Source organism: Coturnix japonica, chromosome 7 (genome assembly GCF_001577835.2).
Source record: "Coturnix japonica isolate 7356 chromosome 7, Coturnix japonica 2.1, whole genome shotgun sequence".
Lineage (NCBI taxonomy): Eukaryota > Metazoa > Chordata > Aves > Galliformes > Phasianidae > Coturnix > Coturnix japonica.
This window is the reverse complement of record NC_029522.1, coordinates 388747-415454: the sequence shown is the minus strand read 5'-3', so window position 1 is coordinate 415454 and position 26708 is coordinate 388747. Positions and strand designations below refer to the sequence as shown.

Below are 26708 nucleotides of genomic sequence, written 5' to 3'. Positions count from 1 at the left end.
CTGTAACCATGCAAATGCTCAAGCAAAAGAAAGGACAGCCGATCAATAAAGCCAGGGAATTTCAATGAGGCAGTCTGAACACTAGTTGATAGGAACTTCAGGGAAGGAAGTCTAAGAGAAAAAGTGACCAACTTAAGAACAAAATACAAATTAACTTAATATCAGTGAGGGTTTTAAGTAGAGTAAAATACTATTTTAAAGACTAAATGCAAATGAATTTGCAACTAAAAGTGAACAGAACTGTAAGAAAATTAACTTGAGTGTAAGAATAACTGTAAGAAAAGCGAGAGAATTGCTGCTTTCTGAAAAAAGGGAAATATCAGTATGTAATATTATAATCAAAATGGTAATGCTCTTTGTACCTGGTATGATGACAAGCACACTCTATCAAGAGTTCAGTGAAATTGCAGACTCCAGCTCCAGAAACACAGTATTTTCATTAATAAGCATAGAATTGAAAAAAATGATACTAATTTCATAGTACTGAAATAAGTACAGATCTCCTTCTCTAAAAAAGTGCTTACGTGTGCATTTGTGCACATGGGTTTGTGGGCAATGTTTACTGTCAGTGGAGTTAAGGATGAATCAAAAAGTCCGGCATAAGACCTATATGCTCCACTACGTGCACTTCCCTTTTGTTTTTATCATATTAATTATATTTTGAGGAAAAACCTCTTACTCCCCCCACCCTCCCACTGTTATAATACACCTTTTCTGATACCCTAGGCATTCAAAGAAGCTGCAAAATTATTTAATTGGCCTTCACAGCCACATTCTTGTGTCATTATTCACAAATCTGCTACAGCCTTGAAGTGATGATGACCTAATCTAAAACTTTAGATAACGACAGTAGCTGTAGATAAGAATTTTTGCTTTCACATAACATTTCCTTGAAAGTATTTGAAAATCTTGTTTCTAACAATAGAAGCACACAATCCACCCCCACTTTCACAGTCTGGGAAACTTCCTCTCATCCCACAGTGGGCAAAGCTAAACCGGTCGTCCGTAAAACTAGAAGTTGACCACTTCCAGTTCCAATAGCATACTAGCTTAACGTGAGGAGAAACAGAATCTCAATTCCTAGACTCCAAAAGACTAAATATAAAAATATCAGTTGACAGCTTTAAAAACTGCAAATGAGAAAGTTTAAAGTATTTATATTTTTTTTTCTAACTTGTCTGACTGAGTCAGATAAGTTTTATAGCTATGAATTTTGAAATGTTTGGTGCAATATTTGATCCTGTAGTCCACAAAACCAGCCTTATCATACTTCTGCTACAAAATACTGTAATATTTTCTTTTTAAAACCAAAAGATCCTCAAAAGCTTATAAATTATACAACTTGGTGTTAGTATAATGTAGAATCTGCAAAGTAGACATTCAATGCTTACGTTTCTCCAAATACCACTCTGGTGCATAAATATATATAGTGAGATATAGAGTGAGATATCGAGTGAGATATAGAGTGAGATATACCTGTGAAGTGAGAGTGTTAAGAGCAGCCAGAGCAGCTTCTAAATAAGGCAGTGCTTGAGATAAGTCAGCATCGCATTCGTCTTTGATGGCTTTAGCAGCCATAGCTTGCTCATTCGCCACTGCTTCATCAGCTTTCACAATTTCTTCAGTTTTGGCTACTTCCGCGGATTCTTTTTGAATAACTGCCATCATCTCGTCAACCTGCTTGGAAGCTTCCTGTAGCTGAGGCTGCAAAGCTTCCAGCTCAGACTGCATTGAGGCGACTTCAGCTGTAGCAGTATTCAGTTTCTCCAAGCCAACTTCATATCTTCTTTTCATTTCCATCACCTTGCTGAAAAATAAATAGCACTTTATTACAGAAACATTTTATCAGTACTTGACCACAACATTTACCAGTGCTCATTCCCCATATTTCTCAGTACATCAAGTGATCCATTACTCTATCATGCTCTTTTTATTTGATCAGCAAATAATTAACATATCAGGAATTGCTGGAGCTGTAGTTTTTAACTGCTGTGCTACCTATACACAAAGTTTGGTTTACAGATAAATCTATCATCACTTCAAGATAAGCAAGCAATTATTAAGCTACTGCCTATAGCCTGCCAGGAGCTACAAAATTGTGATGAGCATTTAGAAGAAATGGAGAGAAGAGGGTGAGAGAATTTCAGGTGAGGCTGAAATTGAGAAAATCCTTTCAGTAGCATAACATAACACAGCATGTTGGTGAAATTAAGATCTTGTCTTAATTTGTATGGCAGTGTCTAATCAGTGGGAACAAAAGGAAAGCAAAAAGACTTCCTCTCACCAGCCATGAATGTACGACTGCGCAGATGTGCAGAAACCCTTTCTGAACGAGTGAAGCACGGCTGTAGCCCACTAGCGAGACCTGGAACCAGAGAAGCTGGTTTCCTTGGTATCTTTCTTATGCCCTCCAAAGAATCCCAGAGGAAACAGGCCATCTTATATTTTTAATTATGTTTTAGTAGTAAATAAATAGTAAATAACTAAAAACAAATCATTGCTTATTCCCGATTAGCTACAGAAGATAAAAAAAAAATAATAACTTTGTGAACTTGTGTTCTGTTAGTAAAGGACGCATTATAAATCCTTACATGCGCTTCTTTCCAAGCAGAGCTTTAAAAGTGGAGATCAATTCCAAGTACGAAGTAGGTGTAACATAGTTGTGTCTCTGAAGCTCCGCACGGTATAAATCAGATAAAACAATGGTAGATGTGTGAAAGTTTTTACACATGTCAATACACCCACTTCGAGTTTCTTCTGACATTTCGACATCTTCCAAGAAGCGAGAAGCAACTGCTTCTAATGCATCTTCAGGCCACGTCTGTAATCAATCAAGAAACACTTCTATTACTCAGTACTTCAAATATCGAAACCTTTTACAAAGCAAAACCCAAAATCTTCATCCCACTTCAAAGATGAAGACACTAAGACATAAGGAAATAACCTGCATTATTATTATAGAAGAGGACAGAGTGAAAGAGGAAAGAACTCAGATACTTAGTTTTAGTTCGAGCCTCCCATCTTATCTCATCTAGAGGAAACACTGTTATTAAAAGAAAAATATCACATTTTCAATACATCCATACTGGTGTAAGATTGTTACTCTTCTTCAAAAGAATTGTACACGTTACAGCAGGACCTTTTAAAACTCAACAGATTACATATTCTTCAAATCTCGTATCTAGCATCTTTAGCATGTCACGTGCGGAATACAGTCTTATTGCAGAGCAGTAAGGAAAAGGTGGCGGTATGTATCAAAATGATGCTTTTTTTTTTCTTTTTTTTTTTCTAATTTTTACAGAGATTTTAGTTCCAAACTTCTTTTTTGGAACGCGGATTCTGATAGACCTCGTAATAACAGAAAACTATTCATTGTTAAATCTGTAATGTCTACACTACTATGTTCATTCAGCTATACTCTTATACAACAGACAGACATTTATTTTCTTGCTGAGTTTGTATTCTTCCCATATTAGCTTTTATTACAGTCAGGTTTATTCTAAGTGCATAAACAATTTAAAGCATGACACTAAAAAAAAACAACCAAGGTACTTTTCACTGCTAACTTAATCAGAATTATTTGCTATAAAAATGGATGAACTCAGGTTACTACTGCATTTTCATTAGAAAAACAAGCCAAATAAAATTCTTCTATTTACCTGAAACCAGTCTAGTGTGCAGCAGTTGACAAGAGCAGGAAATTTACGAAGGCGGTTACGGAAAGCATCTCCAATTGGACTCATGGCCAATACTATATGAAGCTGATCTCGGCAGCGATCGATAAACATGTTGAAAAGAGCTATAGGACTACCATCAGTTTGCTTTGCCCTGTCCTTCTGGCGATCTAGTTGACGCATTTGTTCGCAAATTTCTTGTTTCTCATCTATCGCAAAGAGGTTTGGCACTTCCCCTGCATTTAGCAAGTTGTTAACGTCTTCTAAGAATGACTCTCTTTTTATCTGCGTATCAGTGAACAAGAAAACCCCCTGCACTTCTGCTTCCGTAGATTTTCTCAGTATCTCTTTTAAGTCTTTGTGCCACTCATTGTTACCGTAACTTTTAGTTATTTCAACCTGGAAAAGGTTATACTCGGCCATGTGGGCCGCTAATCGAGTAAGAGACTGTCGACCACTACCTCCGACACCAACAAGGAGGGCATGGCTACGAGGCTGTTTCAGAATACGGGAAATTCTACAAATATGTTCTATGGCAAATTGGAACAAGACTAGCTGCATTGGCTTTTTGCTTATATTGTTAAACTCTTGAAGGTGACCCTCCACAACTAATCTCAGCTGATCTACATCAGTGATCTCTCTGTATTTTGTGTCATCTCTTCTAGGGTCGTGAAAATCACAGAACATTAAGGCCCTTAGGTCATCTTCCTCCACTCTGCCATCATTATTGGAGTCCAGATTCTGGAAAAGTTCGTGGAAGTCTTCAAGCAAGTCCTTATTCACAACTTCTTGGAGAAATCCAACAAGCCAAGCCCTATCGGGATTATCCACCAAGCGATCATAATATACTCTAAGGACCTGTATGATCAAAATAATTACATTTTAGTAGTTGTTTCTCCTGTTGAATTTATATTTATTTTTAAAAAGTTAAACCAAATACAAATCAGAAAAAAATAAAAGATGTCAGAACATAAATAATCTTAAACTTCAACACAAGGAAAAAGAACAGATGTTTAGAATCAATCGGAACAGTCAAGCCTTTAATTAAAGTAGAGATCTGTGTGGAATTACATATACTTATCCATTTGCTACACATATTCTAATAAATACTATGTGTTTATTAATATATAAACGTAAAAAAGGCCGTCGCTGAGGAAGGGAGTGTTCTGATCTTTCTATTACAGAAAGACAGGACAAGTTACAAGTTTGTGTTTCAGGAAATAAGACCACAGCTGGATAATAGGAAATCTGTTTTAATAAAATAAAAAAAAAATGGTGAAGAACAGGAATGGATTGCCTGCAGTGGGTCACATTTGTACTTAGAAAACTGTAAGAAGCTTCTAAGAAAGCTTCTTCAAAATCTGCTATTGGTCCTTCTTTATGTGATCCTGCTTTTAGAAAGGGTGGTTGATGGGCTGAATACTAAAAACGTTTTCCATCATTACTGCCAAATATTTTAAAAGCAACAATTATAAACAACTTTCCTTTCCTTTAATTCCAGAGGAAAAATAATAAAATAAAAAAAACAAAGAAGGGATGTTGCACTTGAGCTCCTCTAAAGAGTCCATCCTGCTATGGCTGATAACAGGAATTTCTTCTAAAGGAAGACCAGAAGAAAAAAACAGTAATAGTAATAAAATGGGATCAAAATTTAGATCCCTCAAATTTCCAGAGATCCAGGACCACTTGCTGTTCTTTTCACGACTAATTTGTCTTTTTTTGTGAGGAGGAAGGAGAGAAAAAATGGAAAAGACTGCGTAAGCATTCGAGACAGCAACCAGAGGCCACATGACCACATGAAAGCAGATCAACAGTCATATTTTCTACAGAGATACGATTCCTATTTGCATAGAATGGTTTGAGTTGGAAGGGACATCAAAGTTCCAACCCTCGTGCCACATGGGGGCAGAGATTCTAACTGCTAAATCAGGCACTAGATCAGGTTGTCCAGGGTCCCACCCAACCTAGCCTTAAAAACCCTCAGGGACAGAGTATCCGCAAATTCTCTGGGCAAAGTGTTCTAGCACTTCGCCACACTCTTGGTGAAAAAAATTCCCCCTGACACGTAGTACAAATCTCCCCTCTTCTTGTTTAAACCACTCTCCCTTGTCCTGTCACTGCCTACCCATGAAAAAGTTGATTTCCCTCCAATTTATAAGCTTCCACTAAGTACTGTAAGGCTGCAATGAGGTCTCCCCACAGCCTTCTCTTATCCAGGCTGAATAAGCTCAGATCCTTCAGACTGCCTTCACAGAAGAGGTACTCCAGGATTTCTGATCATTTTTGTGGCCCTCCCTCTAGACCCATTCTAGAAGCTCCACCACTATACTGAGGTGAGGACTCCATACTTGGACACGATACTCCAGATGGGGCCTCACAAGGGCAGAGTAAAGGAGGACAATCACCTCTCCTGCTCTGCAGCCACCCTTCTGTTGGCCTTCTGAGCTACAAGAACACACACAGCACTACTGGTACATGTCCAATGCTTCATCCACCAGTACCAATAAGTTCTTCTTAGCACGGCTGCCCTCATGAAGTTCTTCTCCCAGTCTGTACTTGTATCTGGGACTTCCTTAACCCAAATGCAACATCCTGCACTCGGCCTTGTTAAACCTCATTAAACTCCCACTAGCCCCCTCCTCACACCTGTCCAGGTACCTCTGAATGACATCCCTTCTTTCTGTAATACCAACTGCACCACTCAGATTGCTGTTGTCTGCAAACCTGCTGAGGATGTGTAGATAAATGCTGATGAGCAACAGTTGCAGGAGCAATCCCTGGGGGATGCCACTCGGCACCTGTCTCCAAATGGCCATATTTGAGTAAGTCTGCTCACACAGAACATAAAAGAACCTTGTCTCATGAACGTGATAACAGTTTAAAGCTGCTAGGCAACAGGAAATGATATCACAAAAACATTAATAGTCAAATCTGCATCTTAAGTATATTGATTTCTTAGCATTACACAAGTTACCTCATGAACCCAGAGACGTTTTATCGCTCCCGTAGATTCTGTTGTTTCAGGCCTTGACAGGCAAACACCTTGAATAACACGTGAAAAATCACGGAGATTAAACAAGTAGTGTGATTTGGCTGGGGTAGGAAGTAGATTCTTCATAGCTTCCTTATACATATTCATGGTTCCATTAATAATTTGCGGAATCAGCTCTACATATTCCGGTGGAAAGCTATAACTGATAAATTACAAAAGGTGATAATTAATAAACTATACATTATACACACACACTGATTTACTCCTGAGTCCATGATAGTTTTAAAATTCCGTACTTATATAATCACAGAATCACAATTTGAGCTACAAGGGACACTTAGAGGTCATGTAGTCCAACTTCCCTGCAACGATCAGGGACACATACACTACTACGTCATAGTGCTCAGAGCCCGGTTAAGACAGACCTTGATAGTCTCCAAGGATGGGGCATCTATCACCTCTCTCGGCAACCTCTTCCAGTGCCTCACCACCCTCACTGTAAAAACCTTATTCGTTATATCTAGTCTAAACGTCCCCTCTTTTAGTTTGAAGCCATGTCTAGCAACCACAGAACAGACTGGAAAAATTTCCTACGTCAGACACAAGCCCTTATATTTTCAAAAGTAACAAAAGCAAGAGAACAGTCAGTCCAATAGCCCTCGCTGTCTTCCTTCTGTCTCCTCCTCAAAGGTTCAGAGAAGCTGACAAGCATAAAGCTAGTCTAGGAACAGAATATTACAATTTTCTGAGACTCAGAATGGACAGAATACTGGAAGTTGAATCAATAAAAATAACATAAAAATCTACTAGTACAATTTAAAATTATGCATCAGTGAAATGCCAAAGAAAGAATAGAACTTCTCAAACCATGTGAAATTTAAGAACAGTTTCCAGTTCTGTTCTTTGAACAATTACTAATCAAATTATGTTCATACATCAAAGAATGCTGTACTACATAAATATCTGAACTGACTTCATTAGCCTCAGCTAATCTGGAACTTCACTGGAAATTTCAGAACAGTAACTTCTTCACTATTTTAGCATGATCGTTAGTTCAGCTGGACCGATGAATACCACAAAAAGCACAGGATATAAAAGATGTTCACTTCTTTACAACAGGAAGCTCCTACAGACATATCTTTTGAATTTCCCACTAACATAATAAAATTATTTTGATTTTTCTTCATACAAAAAGGTCTCTTACCATATAGTCAGATGCCAGTCTAAGATTCTAGAATATATCGTGTACATGGATTCATTGTCAAACTCATTAATGGTAACTGTATTGAAGTGTCGCAAGAATCGTGGTGTTACTGGGTTTCGACCACCTCCTAAGTATCAGAAAGCATTACTATTGTAAATAATGGAAAAAAGCAGTAAAACAATAAAAAAAACTAGCAATATTTTTTCAATATTTATCTTCCATTCAACTAGCAGTGCCACAACGAAAAATATTGCACCGTATCATAAACTCACTGAAAGCAACAAGACAGTAAAAATATTCATGATGTTCTCTCATAATAAATATCATGCAAAATACAGACTGTAAGGGTCAAGTTATAGACACATAGACTTGAAGTTATTTTAACCATGCTTCTGTTGCAGAAGAAAGTTTTTACCATAAACTTTACGTGTATATTCTCGATTTTGAAAACATCACCATGTAAGAAAGCCTGAGATAGGAACAAAGGGAGGTTTGATGCATAAAGTACCCTCCAGATTTGGCCAAACTGTAATTTTTTTTAAAAAAGTAAGATATACAATTCAGTTGGGCTTTTCTTTCAGTTTCCCTCTGTCCAGCTCCACAGACTGATTGTTTAGATAAAGTGCTTTGAAACCGCAGTCCTGGTTTCAGCCAGGAGTTGATTTTTTCCTCATAGTGTCTAGTATAATGCTATTGTTTTTGCTTCAGGAGGAAAAAAGAAACAAAAAAACAAAGGTTGATAACAAATCAGCATTTTAGTTGTTGCTGAACAGTGCTGCACAGAGCCAAGGACATTTCAGTTTCTCAGCTTGTCATACTGTTCTACTACTGAGGGGGGCTGTGGGCACACAAGAAGCTGGGAGGGGGTAGAACCAAGACAGCTGACCTAAACTGGGAAGAGGATAATACATACCATATGAAATGATGTAAAAACCTTAAGAGGGTGAGGGGAGTTGGCAGAGCACGCTGCAACTAAGGGACTTTTCTGGATGTAGTGTCTCCCATTTAATTATGTTAACCCACAACAGCAAAGGCAGATATTGGTGCTATGGCAGCAGAAGCTGAATCTGCCAACCAATATTCCATTACACGTTGTTGCCATGTGACATTTGGCAGCAGAGGGGCAGTCTGACAGTGGCATCTGATGTGCAAGAGCATATGAAGTGATGGTATGTCACTGAACTCCCCCATGCAGAAAAAAAATTGCACCCAGTGACATTCCTTGATGCTTACAGAACATTTGTGGTAACCAAACAGTGGATGAGAGCACAGAGAAGTGGTGGACTGTGCATTTCAGCAGCAGTGACAGGCTGCCACCCCTGCTGATGCAGATTTTTTTCATGAGCAGAGCATCCAGGCTCTTGCTCACTGCTGACAAAAATGCACACATATCGTTGGTGACCGCATTGAACAGCAGTGTTTTGTACATGATTATTTCCTACAGCAGTGCTATTGTGCTTGTTGCAACTGTTGTATTTTCAATAGAAATAAACAGGAGGCATTAATGTTGGAGCACACACTATATATATAGTCTTGTGCATGCACTATATATATATACATTGTGCATGTACACAAGCTATGATGATCTCCTGACATCATATGATTACTTCAATTTTTTGCCAAGTAAAGTAAGGTTTATCTGCTGCAGACCTCCACTTAGTGTTCTGTTTTGTTTTTTTAACAAGTTTCAGACAAGGCTTCATTAGCCTGAAAGATTTTCATAAACACTGTTCAGATACATTCTTGTCTTGCTGCAGAGCAATATTCTTCCTGTTAGGTTTGTGTAGTCACTTTGCTGCTCCTCAACAACTTTAATTTGACTGCTGTTCATGTTTCCTACAAGGAAAGCATTCCCTGAGTCCTGTCCATAGCCACAAAGGCCAGAACTAAAGCAATAAGCATTTAGCATTTGAAAACCAAGGAAACAGGGAAAAAAAAAAAAAAAAAAAAAAAAAGTACAGTATACATCTCTTACCTGGTGGTCCCATTGCACAGATGATCTGAATATCTATAAGTTTAATCATTGAGCAGTCTTTAAGGTCATACCAATTCCAGTGATCTAACCACTGTCGTAGTAATTCAACAGGAGGTTGAGCACCGTAGACCTCTCGGGCTGGCATGTTAACATCATCTACAAATACAACCTCAAAAAGCAAAACAAAAGAATTGGATATTTTCTGGTTTTGTTGAATCAGAATAGTACACAAGTACAATCTTATGAGAATCATGACCAAGTTCTGACTGGATTTGCTGCCAAGTTATATAAAAACAAACAGCTACAAAAGAAGCCATGCCAATTCTAAAGACATTTCAAAATGTACTTATAGAGGACAGAGAATCTGTATTTCTTTTCTAGAATCTGAGAGCATCTAATAAAAGAGTGCAAAATAGTATTTGCTACTTAATCCTACTGCAAACCTTACATGCCTTTTTCCTGTAAAAATTCAAGAGTCAAGAAAAGCTGTGACAATTTCATAGAGCATATGCCACTGGAAACACCTTCACGCAGGCAACCTAATTCAAATAAAGCAAGATCTAGAAACATATTTATGACTTTCATACCTCTTCTTTCTCTTTTTCTAATTGAAATGGAGAAGAAATTTGCTCTGAAGGATATCAGGTTAACTCAGGGGCCTTTTTCTTACTTTGAATAGCAGTCTGAGCAACAAACTGAGATGGCTTTGAATGGAAACCTATCTGGGTTTCTATATCTATTTTTATTTACTCCACAGTTCTGTCAGACTATCTCTTCACAGATGCCCTCACAATTTAGCAACAAGGGTGAACAAGCTTCTTATTGTCCGTATAACATTAAAAAATCCAGATCTGCAACCGCTGACAAACCCTTGGTACTTCCACTATTAGATCTATATAAAACACAGGAACCACAACACCCAAGAGTTACGTGCTTTCAGCATTACCTTACCCATACAAAACTCTTATCTAAAGCACAGTGTCACAGATCTGGAGGGGGAAGTATCATACGCTGTTCTATCAGCGTATCTATGATACGCTGTATCATTCAATGTTGTTCTTATCATATATCTGTATCGTATCTTTTTTTTTTCCATTGATTAAATTGAGATGCATAGTACTAGTGAAAGTGAGAAATAAGATCAGAAACTTGCACATGTAAATGAGAAAAATTAGAACTAAGGGTTTATCGACCTTTCCTGATACCAACTACAAAAGTAGCACATTCATATATTGATTTGCATTTAAACACTTGCATACAAAAATACATCTATTACCATTTTTTTCCCAAGAGGAGGCCCAAAAATTCCTTTTCTCCTTTTATCCAGCTTTGACATTATAATATTCTGAGTCTGAGCTGCCGTAGTTTGCGCTGAAAAGTTAATGAGCAGCGGCTTATAGACATCTTTATTCAAATTATTTAAAAGGAAATTCTGGAAGAATTGAAGAGAAAGTTAAAATACATACGTAAACAAATTTAAAAGCAATCTAGCAAATAGCAATTAAGCAAAAAATTGCAAGCAATTAAGCAAACAACATTTGCACCATTCATGTCCAATGAGAGAGTAGTAATTTATCTCCAAGATAACACTTTAATCATATTTCATTAGAAAAAAACTAATAGTAAACTCAATTTTCAGAGAAAAATTTCTACTTCACATTATAGATATCTTCACGGATTCTAAAAAAAAATCTACAATCAAAACATACCCAATATATTAAATAAATTCAGTATGTCAATATTCTGCACAAGCAAATCACTTCATCGTGTTATTAGGAGCTGATTTATAAAGCCTGTACTAACCCAAATAAAAAAATGCTGAAGCAGGTGCACCATCAAAATAGTTATGCTTAGTTTTGAAGAGTACCCACCAATTTTTCCTTCAAAAGGCATAAAAAAAAAAGAAAAAAAAAAAAAAGAAAAGAAAAAAAAAATAAAATTTCATTCCCAACATTCATCTTATTTTTTAATGCTAACTACCCTCCAAAATCTCATTTTGTAATTAGTTTAAATACAACCTCCAGAGGAAATATGGATCAAAGTCACCCTTTTTAGAAGACTTGAATGGCACTCATTTCTTACCCAGGCATAGGTAAGAGGTGTAACGGCATGGTACCCTTCCATCCAGGGTTGGAAGTCACCCTTTCAGACATTGCTACAGAACCTTATTGTATATTAATTAATGTCTCTAGTGACTGTCTTAATCTCTTATTAAGATATGTTGGAGTTTTTGGACCTCTCAATCTTTTTAACAGAAAGAAATTTTAATTTCTACTTTTGAATGAAAACAATGAATTTCTGCCCGAAAGCATAAATGTGACGACATACAAAAACTGGAGAGCAATGTAACTCAATGACTGTATTTCTTTTTATCAATACTGAACTCCCAAGAAATATCACATTCTTAACTACTGCTCCCAAAATGAACTCGGCAGTAAAAATTGACCATATTCCTCATTATAAATAAATGTTTGTCATTGTTGGGTTTTTTTTGTGTGTGTGTGTGATTTATTGTCAATAATAATACAATAAATACAATTTATTGTTTGTGATTGTTTGTATTTCTGGAACATTTTCTGCAAGCAGATCTTGTTCCACACAATCTTCTATTTATTTACTTAAGAATAGTAACTTAGAAACTGAAGCAGGTTATGTAATACTTACTCGGTAACTTAATTTACTATAGTTAATTTAATGATACAAAAGGAAGAGAAAACAACAGCTGCAAAAACATGAAACTTAACTTATTTATCTGCTTATGTAACTTTTAAGACTTGCTCTCCACAAAAGGATTGTACACAGGTTTTGTGCTGATGGCATGAATCCAGAAAAGCAAAACTCACTACAAAAATACACGATGCAAGAAGAGCTTCTCTCAAGAATTATTTCGAGAATCTCAGTTAAAAATATAGTAATGACTTTGTTACATCTACACTGAGTTAAACATTTTTTTCCTCCTCAAAAATAAAGTATAATTTACTATATGAAAAAAACGCAATGAAAAAATGCTGATATGGAAATTTCCTCAAGAGCAGGACCATTATATTGCTACAGTTCCATTATTTATTATGCTTTAATAGCCTGCCAGAAAGACTGATAGGATTTAACCCCACAGTATCCGTCTGATCAACCTAAAGATTATGTTACCTAAACTTCTTTATGTTATACAATAGAATTCTTAACTATGTCACACGTAACTGTTGTTAAAAACTTTTTTTTGGGGGGGGGGGGGGTGGAGGGAAGGAACTATCCTTTTTCTTTCCTTCATTTTTTATCTTAAACATCCCAGAACTAGAACAAGTATTAACATTTTGCAAAAAACATTTTGTTTTGGAAAGAGCAGGAATTGCATACCACCAAAAACTTCAGTCAGTCTAATCTGATTGTCAGCATTATTTGTATTTCTTTTTCATTTCCTTTCACGGACAAGCATATAAAGAGCATTTGGCATTTTATAAAAAGAACTCAATTATTTTGATATATTTTCTTAATTGTTACTTTTTAACGTGCAGACAATTTTTATTGCAATGAACAGATACAGCCAACTGATTTTTTCAAGAAAACTCCCTGGGATAAGTTTGACAAGCTGATTTCCCTTCCCACTACCGTTTGTTTCTACAAAGAATTCTTTATTAACACTACTTCTCCTTTTTTGCCTCCAAATTTCTTTCAGTGACAAATGTCTTGTTTACCAACCCACAGAATTGCCTTAGTGGAATGTGAACAGAGATTATTACCTCCTAAACTTTTCCACAATAGCAGAGGTGAACATTTTTGCTTCTTCTAACTCTAAAACATAAATATTTCTTTTTTGTTGCTTTGACTGGATGAATTAGTGATTAATCTTTGGTACATCAGTGTCTCTGTGGACCATGCCAACTATGTGTAGCATACAATCACAACATAAGGTAAATCAATACAGGACTCAAACTGAAGAGTCTCGTTTACATGTTTTTAGGGGCTTTTTCAGTGAATATTTGAGGGCTCCTTAAGAATCTAGTCTGTAAGAGTGATGTAAAATAAAGATAAAATAAGAAAAGAATAACACACCTACATAACTGCTTTTCTGTTTGCCTGTAATTGAATTTCATTATCTAAACAATTCACGTCTCATTCTCTTTTCATGTACAATATCATCAATTTGCTTCTCATCTAACCGCTTTCAATAATCTCTAACATTGGTTTTAAAAGTACTTACAGTGATGTAGGTACTTTTTCCAGTTCCTGTTGGCCCCACAAACAAAGAAGGCTTTTGATGCAATGTCAGCAACTCCATCAAAGACATATATCGAACTGTATCCAGAGTTGGCACTATTATTTCATTAAATGTCACATCCTCAGGTATAGGAGGAGCTGATTTGAGCGTTTCCACCCAAGGTTCCCAAATTCCTTCTCCCTGTTTTAATTTATATAAAAGTCAAATAATAAAAGATGAAGGAGAAGAATAAAACCAACGAAAATAGAAGCATCAAAGTTCTACAAATTAATGAATAGAGCTATAATTTCTTACAAGTAATATTAATAACTTCACAGGTTTCAGAACTATAAATACAGACATACACGTCGTACAAATATTTTTATTCAACTAGGATACAGTGCAGTGCTGTCAATTCAGAGCACTTAAACAGAAACACTGCCAGTGGCTCAAGTATGAAATTACTAAATTAATTAATTTATTAATTACTGAAAGACAATTTTAAAAATAATAATGTAAAGAGATAAAATAATTGCAAATAGCACAAAAAACATGCGTTCTATGATAACATTCTAACATTTACATTCTATCCTACCCCCCAAAATATCCATCTTGAGATAAAAGTCACGTGAAATTCCTAAAGATTGCTCTCTCCTTCAGTAAGAAAAAACATGTTTCTATAGATTATTATCAGAAGACATAAAGCTTTTAATACTGATTGAAATCTTGCTTTCCTCAGCAATATGCAGGTATTGCGCACAAGCTGAAATATGGACATTTCTCATTGTAATTCTCATTGTACAGCAACAGGAATTTGCAAGACTGACAAACTGAAAATGGGATCATTTATTTCATTTTGGAGTTTCAGGATCATACTCGATAAAGTTCGTGCACTTCTCATCTGGGAGAGACATACCATAGATTCACATCTTAATTTCAGGGAAAAGGGACAGATGAGAAGGCACAGAAGATTTTCTACCAACTCCTTCCCTACAACAGTTAATTACTATGGTAGCTGAAAAGACAGGTGTCTCTAAGTCACACACAAAACATTAGACCTTACACTGGCACATAAGGAAGAACATCCCGCCTATTCTGTGACAGAAGCATACTAAGAAAAAAAAAAAAACAACAAAAAAAAAAACAGTAACAATGCAAACCTTCCAATATTCATTAAAAATTACTTGACGGTGTAACCTCACCTGTTTGACAAACCGATAATCATAAATGGTTCCTTCTGTTGGAAATGGGACCTTGAATGTCTTTGAAGCACGTTGATCAGTACTGCTCAACAACTTATACTGCTCTCTGGTCTCCTCACTGATTGGTCCTTTAAGCATTTCTCGAACAAGTTTGTCAAATTTCAGACGATCAGCCTCCTTACAACTCCCTCCTACAGACCATATCAGTGAAAATAAAAAAATGCCCTACAGTTGGAGAAGAAACAAATTCAGTAACTGTAAATTACAATTATCTTATTCACTAAGACAATCTTGTTTATTTATTTTGCCAGAGATCACAATAGAATAATGCTTGACCAATTTTATTTTGTGTATAAAGCTCAGGACCATGCCTTCAGTAAAAAAAAACGCCATTCATGTTGACTGTCAGCATCTGACCTCCTTTGCCATGCAGCAAAATCCCCAACCCACTCAGTGCAAAGCCCTCATTTTGAGAAAATTCAATCATAAACTGTCTTTTATGTCAAAACAAGGGAGATAATATTTCCATTACTCAGAGGACTACCCTGTAAAGCAATGTGATTGTTAACCCCATTATTACACACTTATTATTCAGATAATGGTATTTTGCTAATTGGACTTTACAAAATGCCTATTACAATGACTGAGTATAGGTATTATTGCCTGTGAAATCCATCCCACTAAATCCCAAATTAAAGGTGCTGGTTCTTTACACTGAACACATTGCCTACCTCAAGCCAAGAAAAAATGTCATCATCACTCATAGCTTTAACTTTGGCTTCATCTGCAAATTCATCCATCATGCAGTCCATCAGATTCATTAGCGACTGAATTAAGTTTGTATCAGAAGTAGGAGATAGTTCCTAAAAAGCAAAAAGAAGTATTCTTGATTACAGGTATGTTTTACTCATTGCAATTAGACAGTTTAGGGTTTTTTTGGTTTTATTTTGTTTGTTGTTTTTTCACTTTTCTGTGCTTAAGACTGAAATGCAGGTTAATCCTGTGAACATCTTGCTCACAAGCCTTGATTGTAACAGCAGTTATGAAAAATAAAAATAGATACTTTCCTACTAAAATGATTTATTTCTTGGAAGTAAGATTAATTCATATGCTCTTGGTTTTTCAGAAAAGCTCTTTACCTTACCTTTGTGTGTTTCCTAATAAACTCAAGACAGAGAGGGGCCATTGCATCAAACAGGCCAATTATAAATTCTTTATGAGCAGAGCTGATTCCAGAAGGCATTTTATTTAGCCAAGACATCATTAATGGTCTCCAGCCTAACGTGTGTGGCTCCATGTAGATCATACCACACCGAGAAACCTAAAAATAAATGAACGGGTGTACGTTATATTGTGTGAAAAGGTTTTTTTCTAACTGAAAATAAACATTACAATACAACATTAAACATTACAATATACAACTTCCAGGATTATTAGAATATAATGGGAAGATAACAACCAGGGAGGTGGTGGAGACACCATCTCTGGAGGCATTCAAGAAACACACAGACGTTGTACTGAGGGATGTGGTTTAGTGGGAAATGCCAGAGATAGGTGGACAAGTTGGACTGGATGACCTAAGAGGTCTTTACCAAATTTTTGATTCTTTAAGTCTGTGATTCTAGGATGGTATGAAATGTACAGTGAGGTTCTGTCAGCCATGAGATGTATGGTCAAGACCAAACCAATCTTCGACCTTAAGCAAACAGAAAACATAATCTTAGTGAGATTTTCAACAGAATTAGTTTCCAATGCTAAGGTCAAAAAGGAGGTAAACTGACCACTTGGTTGCGCAGCACCTAATTTTAAATTAAATTTTCTATCACTTCAAAGTAAAAACTCTACTTCCCAGCATGACTACACACTTTGTTCTCTTCATATTATTACCTGAACTTATTCTCATATTCAGGAGGAAAATTTTGCATTCCACAAAATGCCATCAGAAAAAAAAACAGGCATAACAGAGATTGACATCAACCATAAGTGCAGCGACCACTGATTCTATCAGAATCTGTCAGATTCAAGTTCTGCACATTTATTGCTTATTCTTGTCAAGCATTTGAAAGGATCAGGCTCCAAATAGTTATACGGTCCTTAGAAGAGCACACATCATGTCTCACATCATATTGTCAGATTATGGAAAATTCAAAGAATAAAACCAAGATGCAACGTCTTTAACATTAAACAATCATCAAATAAACAATTATTTTTTCTCAGTAAGGTGTGTTTAATTAAAAGAGAAAAAAAAAAAATCATCACTTTACCCTTCATAATGAAAGATAACTGTAATCAGTACAGGTACTTACAGTAGCAGGAGAAGCAACTTCTAAATCCATTGGTTCAAAAATAAGACTCATTTGCTGTGACATTGTGATGATCTCTCCACTCATAAGGCACAACTTTTTATTATCATCAAGTACAGTATTCATATTCTCAATCCATACCGCATCCACTGGTCCATCAAAAATTAGCCATTTCCTATCTGGAGTCTGGTTAAAAGAAAACAAGGGAAAAAAAAAAGAATAGTATTAATAGCGAATAAACTCCATGTATATTTATTTATTTATTATGCTCACTGTAAAAGAAACACTTTAGTACTAAATTCTTTTTCTACTAAAAAGAAAATTTAAAAACATTCTAAGCACAGAGCTGTTTCATAAACAGTTTCCAAAATCATACTTGCAATCTGTATTCACAATTTGGGTGTTACTTCGAAACAAATACTGTAGATATGTACAGAGGGTTAATATTTTTTACCAGACACTTTCAGTTATATTTGCAAAGCAGTATCTTTCTTCAGTTAAATACAACACAATCAAATGCTTAGGACAGAATGAAACTATTAATGCAACAAATACAAACCATCAGTTATACATACTCTACATTCACTGTGGAATTCAATAGGCCTAACATAGGGAATATGGTATTGTAGCAAATAATTAAATAGTCAGAGGAACTCACAGTATTTCAAATACTATGATACAAAGCAATACAAATCACTTCTGCAGTTCTGTAAACGCTATTAGAGACCACTAACTTCACATCGGTTAACTTCAAAACACTATTAGCTCACTGAAGTTTATAGCACCTAAGTGTTAGATGTTACAATCATTGTCAAAAACTCAAGTAATTGTCAGGCAGATAAGTAAAATCACAGAACCATTTGAAATGGAAGGGATCCTTCAGTGTCATTACTCCAACTCCCCTGCAACAAACAGGGACACGTACACTACTACGTCAGGGTGCTCAGAGCTTGAGTATCTCCAAGGATGGGGCATCCATCACCTCTCTGCGCAACCTCTTCCAGTGCCTCACCAGGCTGACTGTAAAAAATATTCTTCCTTACACTGAGTCTAAATCTTCTCTCTTAGCTTGAGACTATTTCCCCATATACTGTCTCAACAGTGTCTGCTGAAGAGTCTGTCCCCTTCTTACTTGAAACCCCCCTTCAGATCCTGGAAGGCCTCCCTCAGGTCTTCTTGAAGCCTTCTCCAGATTGCATGGCCCCATCTCTCTCAACCTCCTTTTATTATGCTTAGTCATAATGTTTCAATGAACTTTAATGGAAGTTCAGACATAATCCACATTCAAGAAGCAATTAATCCAAACTTAACATCAAAACTAACGTCAAGATTGCCATAGACATAAATATTGGAGATCTGATTCCAAACCAGACAAAAATAAGGAAGTACAACGTAGTATAAAGATTAAATATTCATTTATCTCTAACAGATGCAAAGTACAACAACAAAATCTGTTTTTACATACGGGCTTCTGAAACACAAACCTTAATTTACCAGCATCGATAAGTCACATACATGGAGCAAAGCAGAACTAAGATGATCTGTAGTCTCTGTATTCAAATAATAAAGCTTACGAATCCTACAATTGTTGTGAATGCAGCATCGAACTGAACTCCTGAATGCATGTACTGAAAGGTCATTTCCAAGAGTATTTCAATCCTGTTAGCACTTACTTGGGAAGAAGCAAATGCTCTGAAACTCACTGCGAGGATGCCATCCGACCATTCATGTGAAACCGGATCAAACTGTCCATATAGCTGACCCATTGTTATGGATTTGGGATTTAAAACTGTGATCTGAACTTTGTTTTCTTCCATCAACCCCTATAGGCACACAAGTGTTAACATGAAACATTTGTTAAATCATACGTTTTACTTTGAATTGAACATATATATAAATCTTCATAAAACTTTCATCAGACTAGAGAAGGAAAGATAATAAATATTACATTTCAAATATGGTTTACACGTGCATAAAGATAATTCTTCCAACTTTATCACGTATAGCTGGAAGTATAGTTTTAATACTGAGCAGTGACTTATTATATAAAAATGGAATTCATTTTCATTTAAATATTAGTGAACAGGACATTAGGCAGTCAGTCAAGATAACAGAGACCTATACTTACATTTGCAGGGATCAAAACAGGTCAAGCCCTGTCTTTGACTCATTTACCCCACATTAATCAAAGGACTAAGTACGACTGCTTTGGTAAATTTCTGAGATGGACATCAAAACAACACTGCAAAGATGGTTTTTGTTTCTTTTTTTGCTTACTGTGTTTGGTTTTTACTGAGACCACTCAAAGATACCTAACTTTATTAACTTAACTGATTCTTTTCTTGTCTCCTTGCGATTAAAGAGGACACGTAATATTGCACAAATCATAGATTAGGAGGGTAAAAACCGCTATAGGAATGAATTTTATGTAAGTTTGAAACACAGCTTCTCCATCAAATTCTTTTCAGTTTTCCCTTATGCTTCCCTAGAGATCCCTAAGGTCAATTCTGTATTTTGTACAAATACCAAAATATTTTTATAAGATTTGCTTGAAAATAGGTTTGACAAGAAATATTTTTAAAATGTGTTTAGATACCTTCTCACATATGTCCCCCAGCGCTCTTGCCAGAACTCGATACGCACAAGTTTTTCCACCAAAAGGCTCTCCAACTATCATAAAGCCATGACGCACTATCATCATCTCAAATATCTGCAGGATCTTCATAGTAAATGCGTCAGTCATTTGCAAATTCATAGCAGCACAGTTGGTTTTAATGGCTTCCAACAGGTCATTGTAGTCTGGTTTTGGTAGTTTCACACCAGGAAACAAATCAGAGGTAATACCCTATTCAAACAATTAATGGAAAAGTACACTTATTCCTACTGTCATCTGGTTTGACACTCATGTCATCAATCCTTTGTCCTCTATAATTTAGGCAAACTAATATCTATTTGGATTAAAATGAAATAATAATGAATGTCACATTACCTTGTCTGAGCCAAAAGTTCTTAATTTATTATTGAAATCTATTTCACAATCCTTTTTCATGTTTATGTGTGTATGCAGTAAAGGATTAATTACCTAATTGAACATCTTCTATCAAACTACTTTACCAAATTTGCTTTTAGAAAATGGAAAAAGCTTTTTCCTTTCTCTCTCAATAACCAAAAACTAGTTAAAAGAAAAATAAACAGTAGGCCCACACAGTCAACGTATTTGCTATAAAGGAACAGTTAAGACTGTTTAAAAATAATTAGGGGCTAGATTGAAGTATTCTGAGTATTACACTGAGAATTCTGTTATATAATATTGTCATTTTTAACATATATATATTTTTAATATTACTGAAAATACGTGTTTTGTTGTTTTTGGTTTTTTTACCTCAAAAAGTGGTAAATCGTGAGACAAGAATTTAGGCAGGTTAACATCTGTAATGGATCTAAGTAGCAAAATTTCTTCATCTTCCGAGGGATATTTCAGCTAAAAAAGATGTTAAATAGCATTTCGTTATTTTTATAGTTTCAGAAAGCCAACGTTAAACACCTATTTTTCAGATCAGTTCCTGTTGTGCATCTGTGTCATTATATTTGGCAAGTTTTGAGTCACATTTGGCAGACCGGACAGTGAGCTATTGGAAGGTGGTAACATATTATGGCAAAAGAATCTAAGGGCGTAATGAAAATAACACAAAGCAGTGGTGAGCACACCAAATACAATTCACTGTATCTGCACTGAACTAGAATTCTGTCAACACGCTTAATGGGCTTGCCACACAGAGATAGTTAGTGATCAGATTATGAAGACTTTGAATTCTCTTGGCTAGAACACTACAACACACCCTTTTCATTTTAACATGCACCACTGAGCCTGTACTTGCCATTATACATAATTGTGAAACTTTTATCATGAAAGACCTACACTTTGCTGGATAACAACAACAAAAAAAAAGCTTAAGAAATAATTTACCTTCAGGTTCCCAGCAGCAGTAAGTACTGACTTCACAGCTCTCATTCCATAATCATAATGGTGCTGAGACGACAACTGCTCAGAACACAGACGGTATGTAGCTACAATTTTTACAGACAGAGGTCGTGCAGAAACAAAACCACAAGAATACAGAACAATCTCTGCAATCATGGCATAATCAGGAACCATCATAGCTACCGTTCTAAAGAGTGCCTATTAAATACATAAGGGAAAAAAAACACATCAGTAAAAAACTTAAGTGCTGTCATACACAACCTTTTCTGCAATTACTTAAAATACCATGTTTCCATTATTTCCTTAATAAAGCAGGAGCCAATTAAAATTAACAACCACTATCATGACTACATTGTAGTATGTTTAACAGTTTTCCATAACTAATCGGCAATACTTTACAGTTATGACATATTCATGGTTATAGCTCTTCTTCACTCAAGATTAACAACAACAAAATTACAAGACACAAAATGCCACAAGCTTTAGAAGGAATAGGGGAGTGAAGTCCAAGTTCCATAATTAAGACGCTGCTTTTAGACTCTTCTACTAACACTGTTCAGCTATAGACAGCGCTTTGATTTTACCATATTTTAACCAAACAAGTACAAGAACATTTCCAAACATAAAAGCTTAGTGGCTTTTTGTAATTTTCAACAAGTTTTCCAAATCATCCTTTTTCATTTATAGAACTAATGTTTTTGAACCTCCTATTCACAGTATGTGCTAATGAGTAAACTTCCCAACCACATCTGAGAAACATTCACACAGCGCTGTACATTAACAATTTACCAATATCTGTGCTCAGATTTCTTTTCTTGCCGTGCACGCATAACTATTGCTTTTAAGGACTAAGAAAGGATGTAGTACTTTTCTAACAGTCACTCAATAATGAACTTACAGAAGACAGAAATCTCTAACATTAAAAACACTGCAAATCCCACCGGATGTTACCTTGAGTCTTTGTCTGAAGTAAATAAGTCAAAGATCTTCTTTTTTTAATTAACATTAAGATTTTACTAACTTTTTATAAACTATTAGGCATTCCTTTTATTTTCTGAACTTTCAGGCACATAGTAAGGAAACATCAAAGCTTCTGTTGTTTGTTTTTTAAATCAGTTGAGTTTTTTTTTAATCCTGACTGATAAACCTTAAATCACTCCACAATTTCCCAACATATTTAAATATAGCTTATTTCCATTGTCAAATCTAGTTTTCTTTAATACCTTTTTTGCAGAGATTATTTTTTGCAGTAGTGTAATATAAAAAACAATTTGGGAGACCTGAAGGTAACTGATATTAATTAATTTATTTATTTTACAATAAGCTATTTTATTTTCGCTTTGTGTTAACTATTAAAAAGATTAAAATGCCAAGTGTTACAACACCTTGAGATTGTCTGGAAGCTCTGAACGCCCAGCATAACCAGGATTCATGGTAATGAACACAGCACATGTAGGGTTAAGCTTCAATTCAGTTCCTTCGAATACTAGTATATCAGATCCTGAATTAATGCCTGTAGAGGAAAATAAATAAATAAATAAATACATGAACTATTCTCATTGCTAGACCTTTATTTAAAAAAAAAAAAAAAAAACTTTGTTCTTTGTCATGTGTAAAGCAAAGTTACAGTTAAAATAACCATTTACCTCTTTGGATAGTAAAAATCTGCTGAGCAACCACAGAAAGCACTTCCAAATCAATCCTGTTGAATTCATCAAAGCAAGCCCACGCTCCACAAGATAACAAACCCTAGAAGAGGCAGATATCAGATCAACTGATTGGTGCACATTTATTTTGAACATACCAATGCTGACCAAAACAATCCAGTACCAACATAAAGATGTAATGGGATAAGACAGAACTTTTAACCATTATTTGGGGCACTAAGGTCTAATCAGTCTCGCTCCAGATAGCAGAAATCACCCAAAAGAATTACAGAAGTTTAAAAAGGAAAAAAAAGTTTGCATGGGGAAATAAGAGAGACAAAAAAACTTGTACTTTGTAAACTAAAATCCTTTTTCTTCTGTCATATTCAAAGTGCTATAAAATACATACATTTTGCATGTTTTACCTTTAATGTCAGCATTTTGGAACCGGACAGGGGAGAAGATTTCACCTATAAAAAGGCCTCCGGAAAAAACTACTCATTCTTTTCTTTCAGGTCTATGCCTGACAGAGCAATGACAACAGGCAACATAAGGAATTATGCAGGGCTAAAATTAACCATTTTGTTTACATTATGAACAAAAATGACTGTCTTTTAACAATGTATTACAGCACAATATGTTACCCAAACTATAACCTACAATCAATTCTCATTTCCTACAGTTCTCATTAATTTATAGGGTTTTTTTGCTATATGTTCCCTAAATGCTGCTGTACATGCAGTGTTTAGACACAATCTTGTGATTCGGTAACAGTTCTTCTAAAATTCCTATTTAAGACACAGAATTTTGCATTAATCGATTTACAAGAAAGAAAAAAAAAGAAGAAGAAATTGTTTTGCTTATTTGGTTGAATTTCTCTCATGTTGAATTTTGAAGCCGTGCCACATGGTTCTACCACTCAGCATGAATGGGAATAATATTGCCACAACAAAATACATAATTGCTCTATTTCTGATCCATTCCAATTAGGAATAGGACACTGTTTGGAATGGCACAGATACCATTCTGAAAATATTTTCATAATACAGACCAATGTCAGTAGAAATACATTTGATTTGCTTAATCTGATGGTTCTCGCTAGTTTACTTAGAGTTTAAATTTAACCCCAAGCCCCCTAAATTTGCAATCAGCTACTAAAGATATACTCATTTAAATGGCATCTATGTTAACTGTATTGAATAAATAAAATCTTTATGGCATGTTTCATTTTTAGTGCACAGAAATAACAATTTGATATTTCAAATGGTGAATTCTTAAAAGAAGACAGACCCATACACACAGACCTATATGCATTATATAGTGACCTAGAAGTAGAAGAAGTTAAATTTCAATGACCAAAGTGAATAAAAGGTTTTCATATAGTTTCAATGATCCTCAAGACTTTTCCAAACCTTAAAGAATTTTCCTAAGGCGATGTAATCCAATCCATCTGAACAATTGAAAACCACACACTGCTTAGCTACAGCCTTTGCTAAATCTTTTGTTGTTTCCGTTTTTCCAGTTCCTGCAGGACCTTCAGGGGCACCTCCAAGATGGAGATTTAGTGCACCAAACAGAGTTCTGAAAATAAAGTAGTAGGAAAAAGAGAAAAAAAAACATGGTACCAATTTTACGCTATCTTTCTAGCTGCTTCAACTTCTACCAGAAACTCTTGAAAACATGTTTTATGTTTAGCTTACAAACCATTCCTCCTGTCATTTGTCACTAACCACAGTGTCACGTAAGATAAAATTTATTAGAAATTTAAATAAAAATATTCATACAGGACAAATTCTAATCAATTAAAACAGATCTAATTATGCCTATTAAGACATCAAAAACATAACCCTGGAGTCACCCACTTTAGGATTAAGCTATCTCAACTACATCGATCCTTGCAGGCACAGAACATTTAGTAACAAGCACTTTTACCTGTAGCATCTGTCTGTAAGTGGAGTAATAACCAGCCTAGGCGTATTGCCAAGATATTCGTATCCATATCTCAGTCCAGCATTGATCATTCTTGTTTGAAGATGTCCTTCCTAAGAAAACAAGACAATGACATTAAAAATGAAATGATTACAGTAAGAGAAAAAACAACACCCTCAAACTGTTAAATGAGCACAACACTTTTAAAACAACTGGTACATCACTCTGAGACAGTCTGTGATTAGATTAAACAATAAAAAATAAAATCACCATTTAATAGATAGTACAGTATGAATACAAAAACATTTTTCCATTAACTTCTACCTAGAAAAAAGTCCTAACCACATTGCTGAGTAAAACAGACTTGGTGAGCTACTTAGAAAGACAAATGTCTTTCTAAAACCAGAACGGAAGTAATTGTATCTCAGAACTGCAGGAAGGCTGATGCTGGAAGGGACCTTTAGTCTATCATTCCAAGCCAACCTCTCTTCTCAGTCCCCTAGAGCACATTTATTAGGCTTGTATCCAGATGGCTTTTAAATATCTCCAGAGTAGGAGTCTTTCTGGGCAACCTGTTCTACAGCTTGGTCATGCTCACAATAAAGAGCATTTTCCTTGTGTTCAGTCAGAACTTCCCATGTTCCAATTTCTGCTCGTTTCCTCTCATTCTATTACTGAGAACACCACTGAAGACAACCTGGCCTCATCCTCCTGTCATTCTCACTTCAGATAATTATATACATCGATCAGATCTCCCTGAGCCTTCTCTGAGCTAAACAAGCCCAATTCCGTCAGCCATTCCTCTTATCATAGATGCTCCAGTCCCACAAATACTTTAGCAGCCCTTCATCAGACTTGCTCCAGGAGCTCCAATGACCAACAGCTGAATTTATAGTCAACCTGATGACTCTAATATGGCAATACTCTATATATTCATTTTAGGTGCAATGTCATCTGTAATAGGGGAAATTTGGCCTAATAATTGCAAATATATTGTTTACTACCTTCACACAGGATAAGTATTGTTATTTTTCCAAGTAAAACAAAAATAAAATAGCATTGACTTAAGATTAAAATCTTTAGTTGTCATCCCTAAAACATTTTTTACTCTTCAGAAATAACAATAATAAATACCATCAATAACAAAACTAAATAGTGTTTGAGTAAACAACAGAAATCTCTCCTGCAGATTCAGCCAGCGTTCCAAGTTACAGCACTGATGAGAAAGTTATTTTAATTAAAAACTATTCGTATTTGGCTACTGGACATTTAGCAATCAGCAAAATTATCAGTTAAAGCTATTTACTTATCAGCATAAATTATCACATTACAGTTAACTATTCCCTTATTTATTACTTTCTAATAGGATTGAGAGGTCTCACTTACCTCCCAGTAGTATCTAAGCTGACTAAGCCATTCAAAGTCATTCTCATCTTTGACTTTCTTGCTTACTATGGATGCAAGAACATCCCTCGCATGAACATCAAGCACAACAAGTGCTCCAAGCGTCACACGATTCTGCTTAGACAGCTTTCCTCGCACCAAGGTGACAATGTCCTCTATCTGTTTATTATTCTGTTCCAGAAAATCCTCTAGGGCCTGGGAA

General features: G+C 35.6%; 1 protein-coding gene across 2 annotated transcripts in view; it reads right to left on the bottom strand.

The window, feature by feature from the left end:
* The window catches only part of DNAH7 (dynein axonemal heavy chain 7), an 83989-nt gene that overhangs the window by 30673 nt on the left and 26608 nt on the right, over window positions 1–26708 (bottom strand). For both annotated transcript variants that reach the window (XM_015867666.2, XM_015867665.2), the window contains exons 22-42: window positions 26489–26701; window positions 25106–25215; window positions 24586–24754; window positions 23174–23276; window positions 22913–23040; window positions 21513–21725; window positions 20928–21026; window positions 20142–20390; window positions 19219–19368; window positions 17549–17731; window positions 16387–16563; window positions 15974–16105; window positions 15243–15467; window positions 14044–14241; window positions 11122–11277; window positions 9846–10014; window positions 7871–7997; window positions 6649–6868; window positions 3660–4532; window positions 2592–2821; window positions 1477–1807 (exon numbers count right to left, since the gene is read on the bottom strand). In XM_015867666.2, coding sequence (XP_015723152.1) covers window positions 1477–1807; window positions 2592–2821; window positions 3660–4532; window positions 6649–6868; window positions 7871–7997; window positions 9846–10014; window positions 11122–11277; window positions 14044–14241; window positions 15243–15467; window positions 15974–16105; window positions 16387–16563; window positions 17549–17731; window positions 19219–19368; window positions 20142–20390; window positions 20928–21026; window positions 21513–21725; window positions 22913–23040; window positions 23174–23276; window positions 24586–24754; window positions 25106–25215; window positions 26489–26701 — 4455 coding nt within the window. The remainder of the gene's footprint in view (window positions 1–1476; window positions 1808–2591; window positions 2822–3659; window positions 4533–6648; window positions 6869–7870; window positions 7998–9845; window positions 10015–11121; window positions 11278–14043; window positions 14242–15242; window positions 15468–15973; window positions 16106–16386; window positions 16564–17548; window positions 17732–19218; window positions 19369–20141; window positions 20391–20927; window positions 21027–21512; window positions 21726–22912; window positions 23041–23173; window positions 23277–24585; window positions 24755–25105; window positions 25216–26488; window positions 26702–26708) is intronic.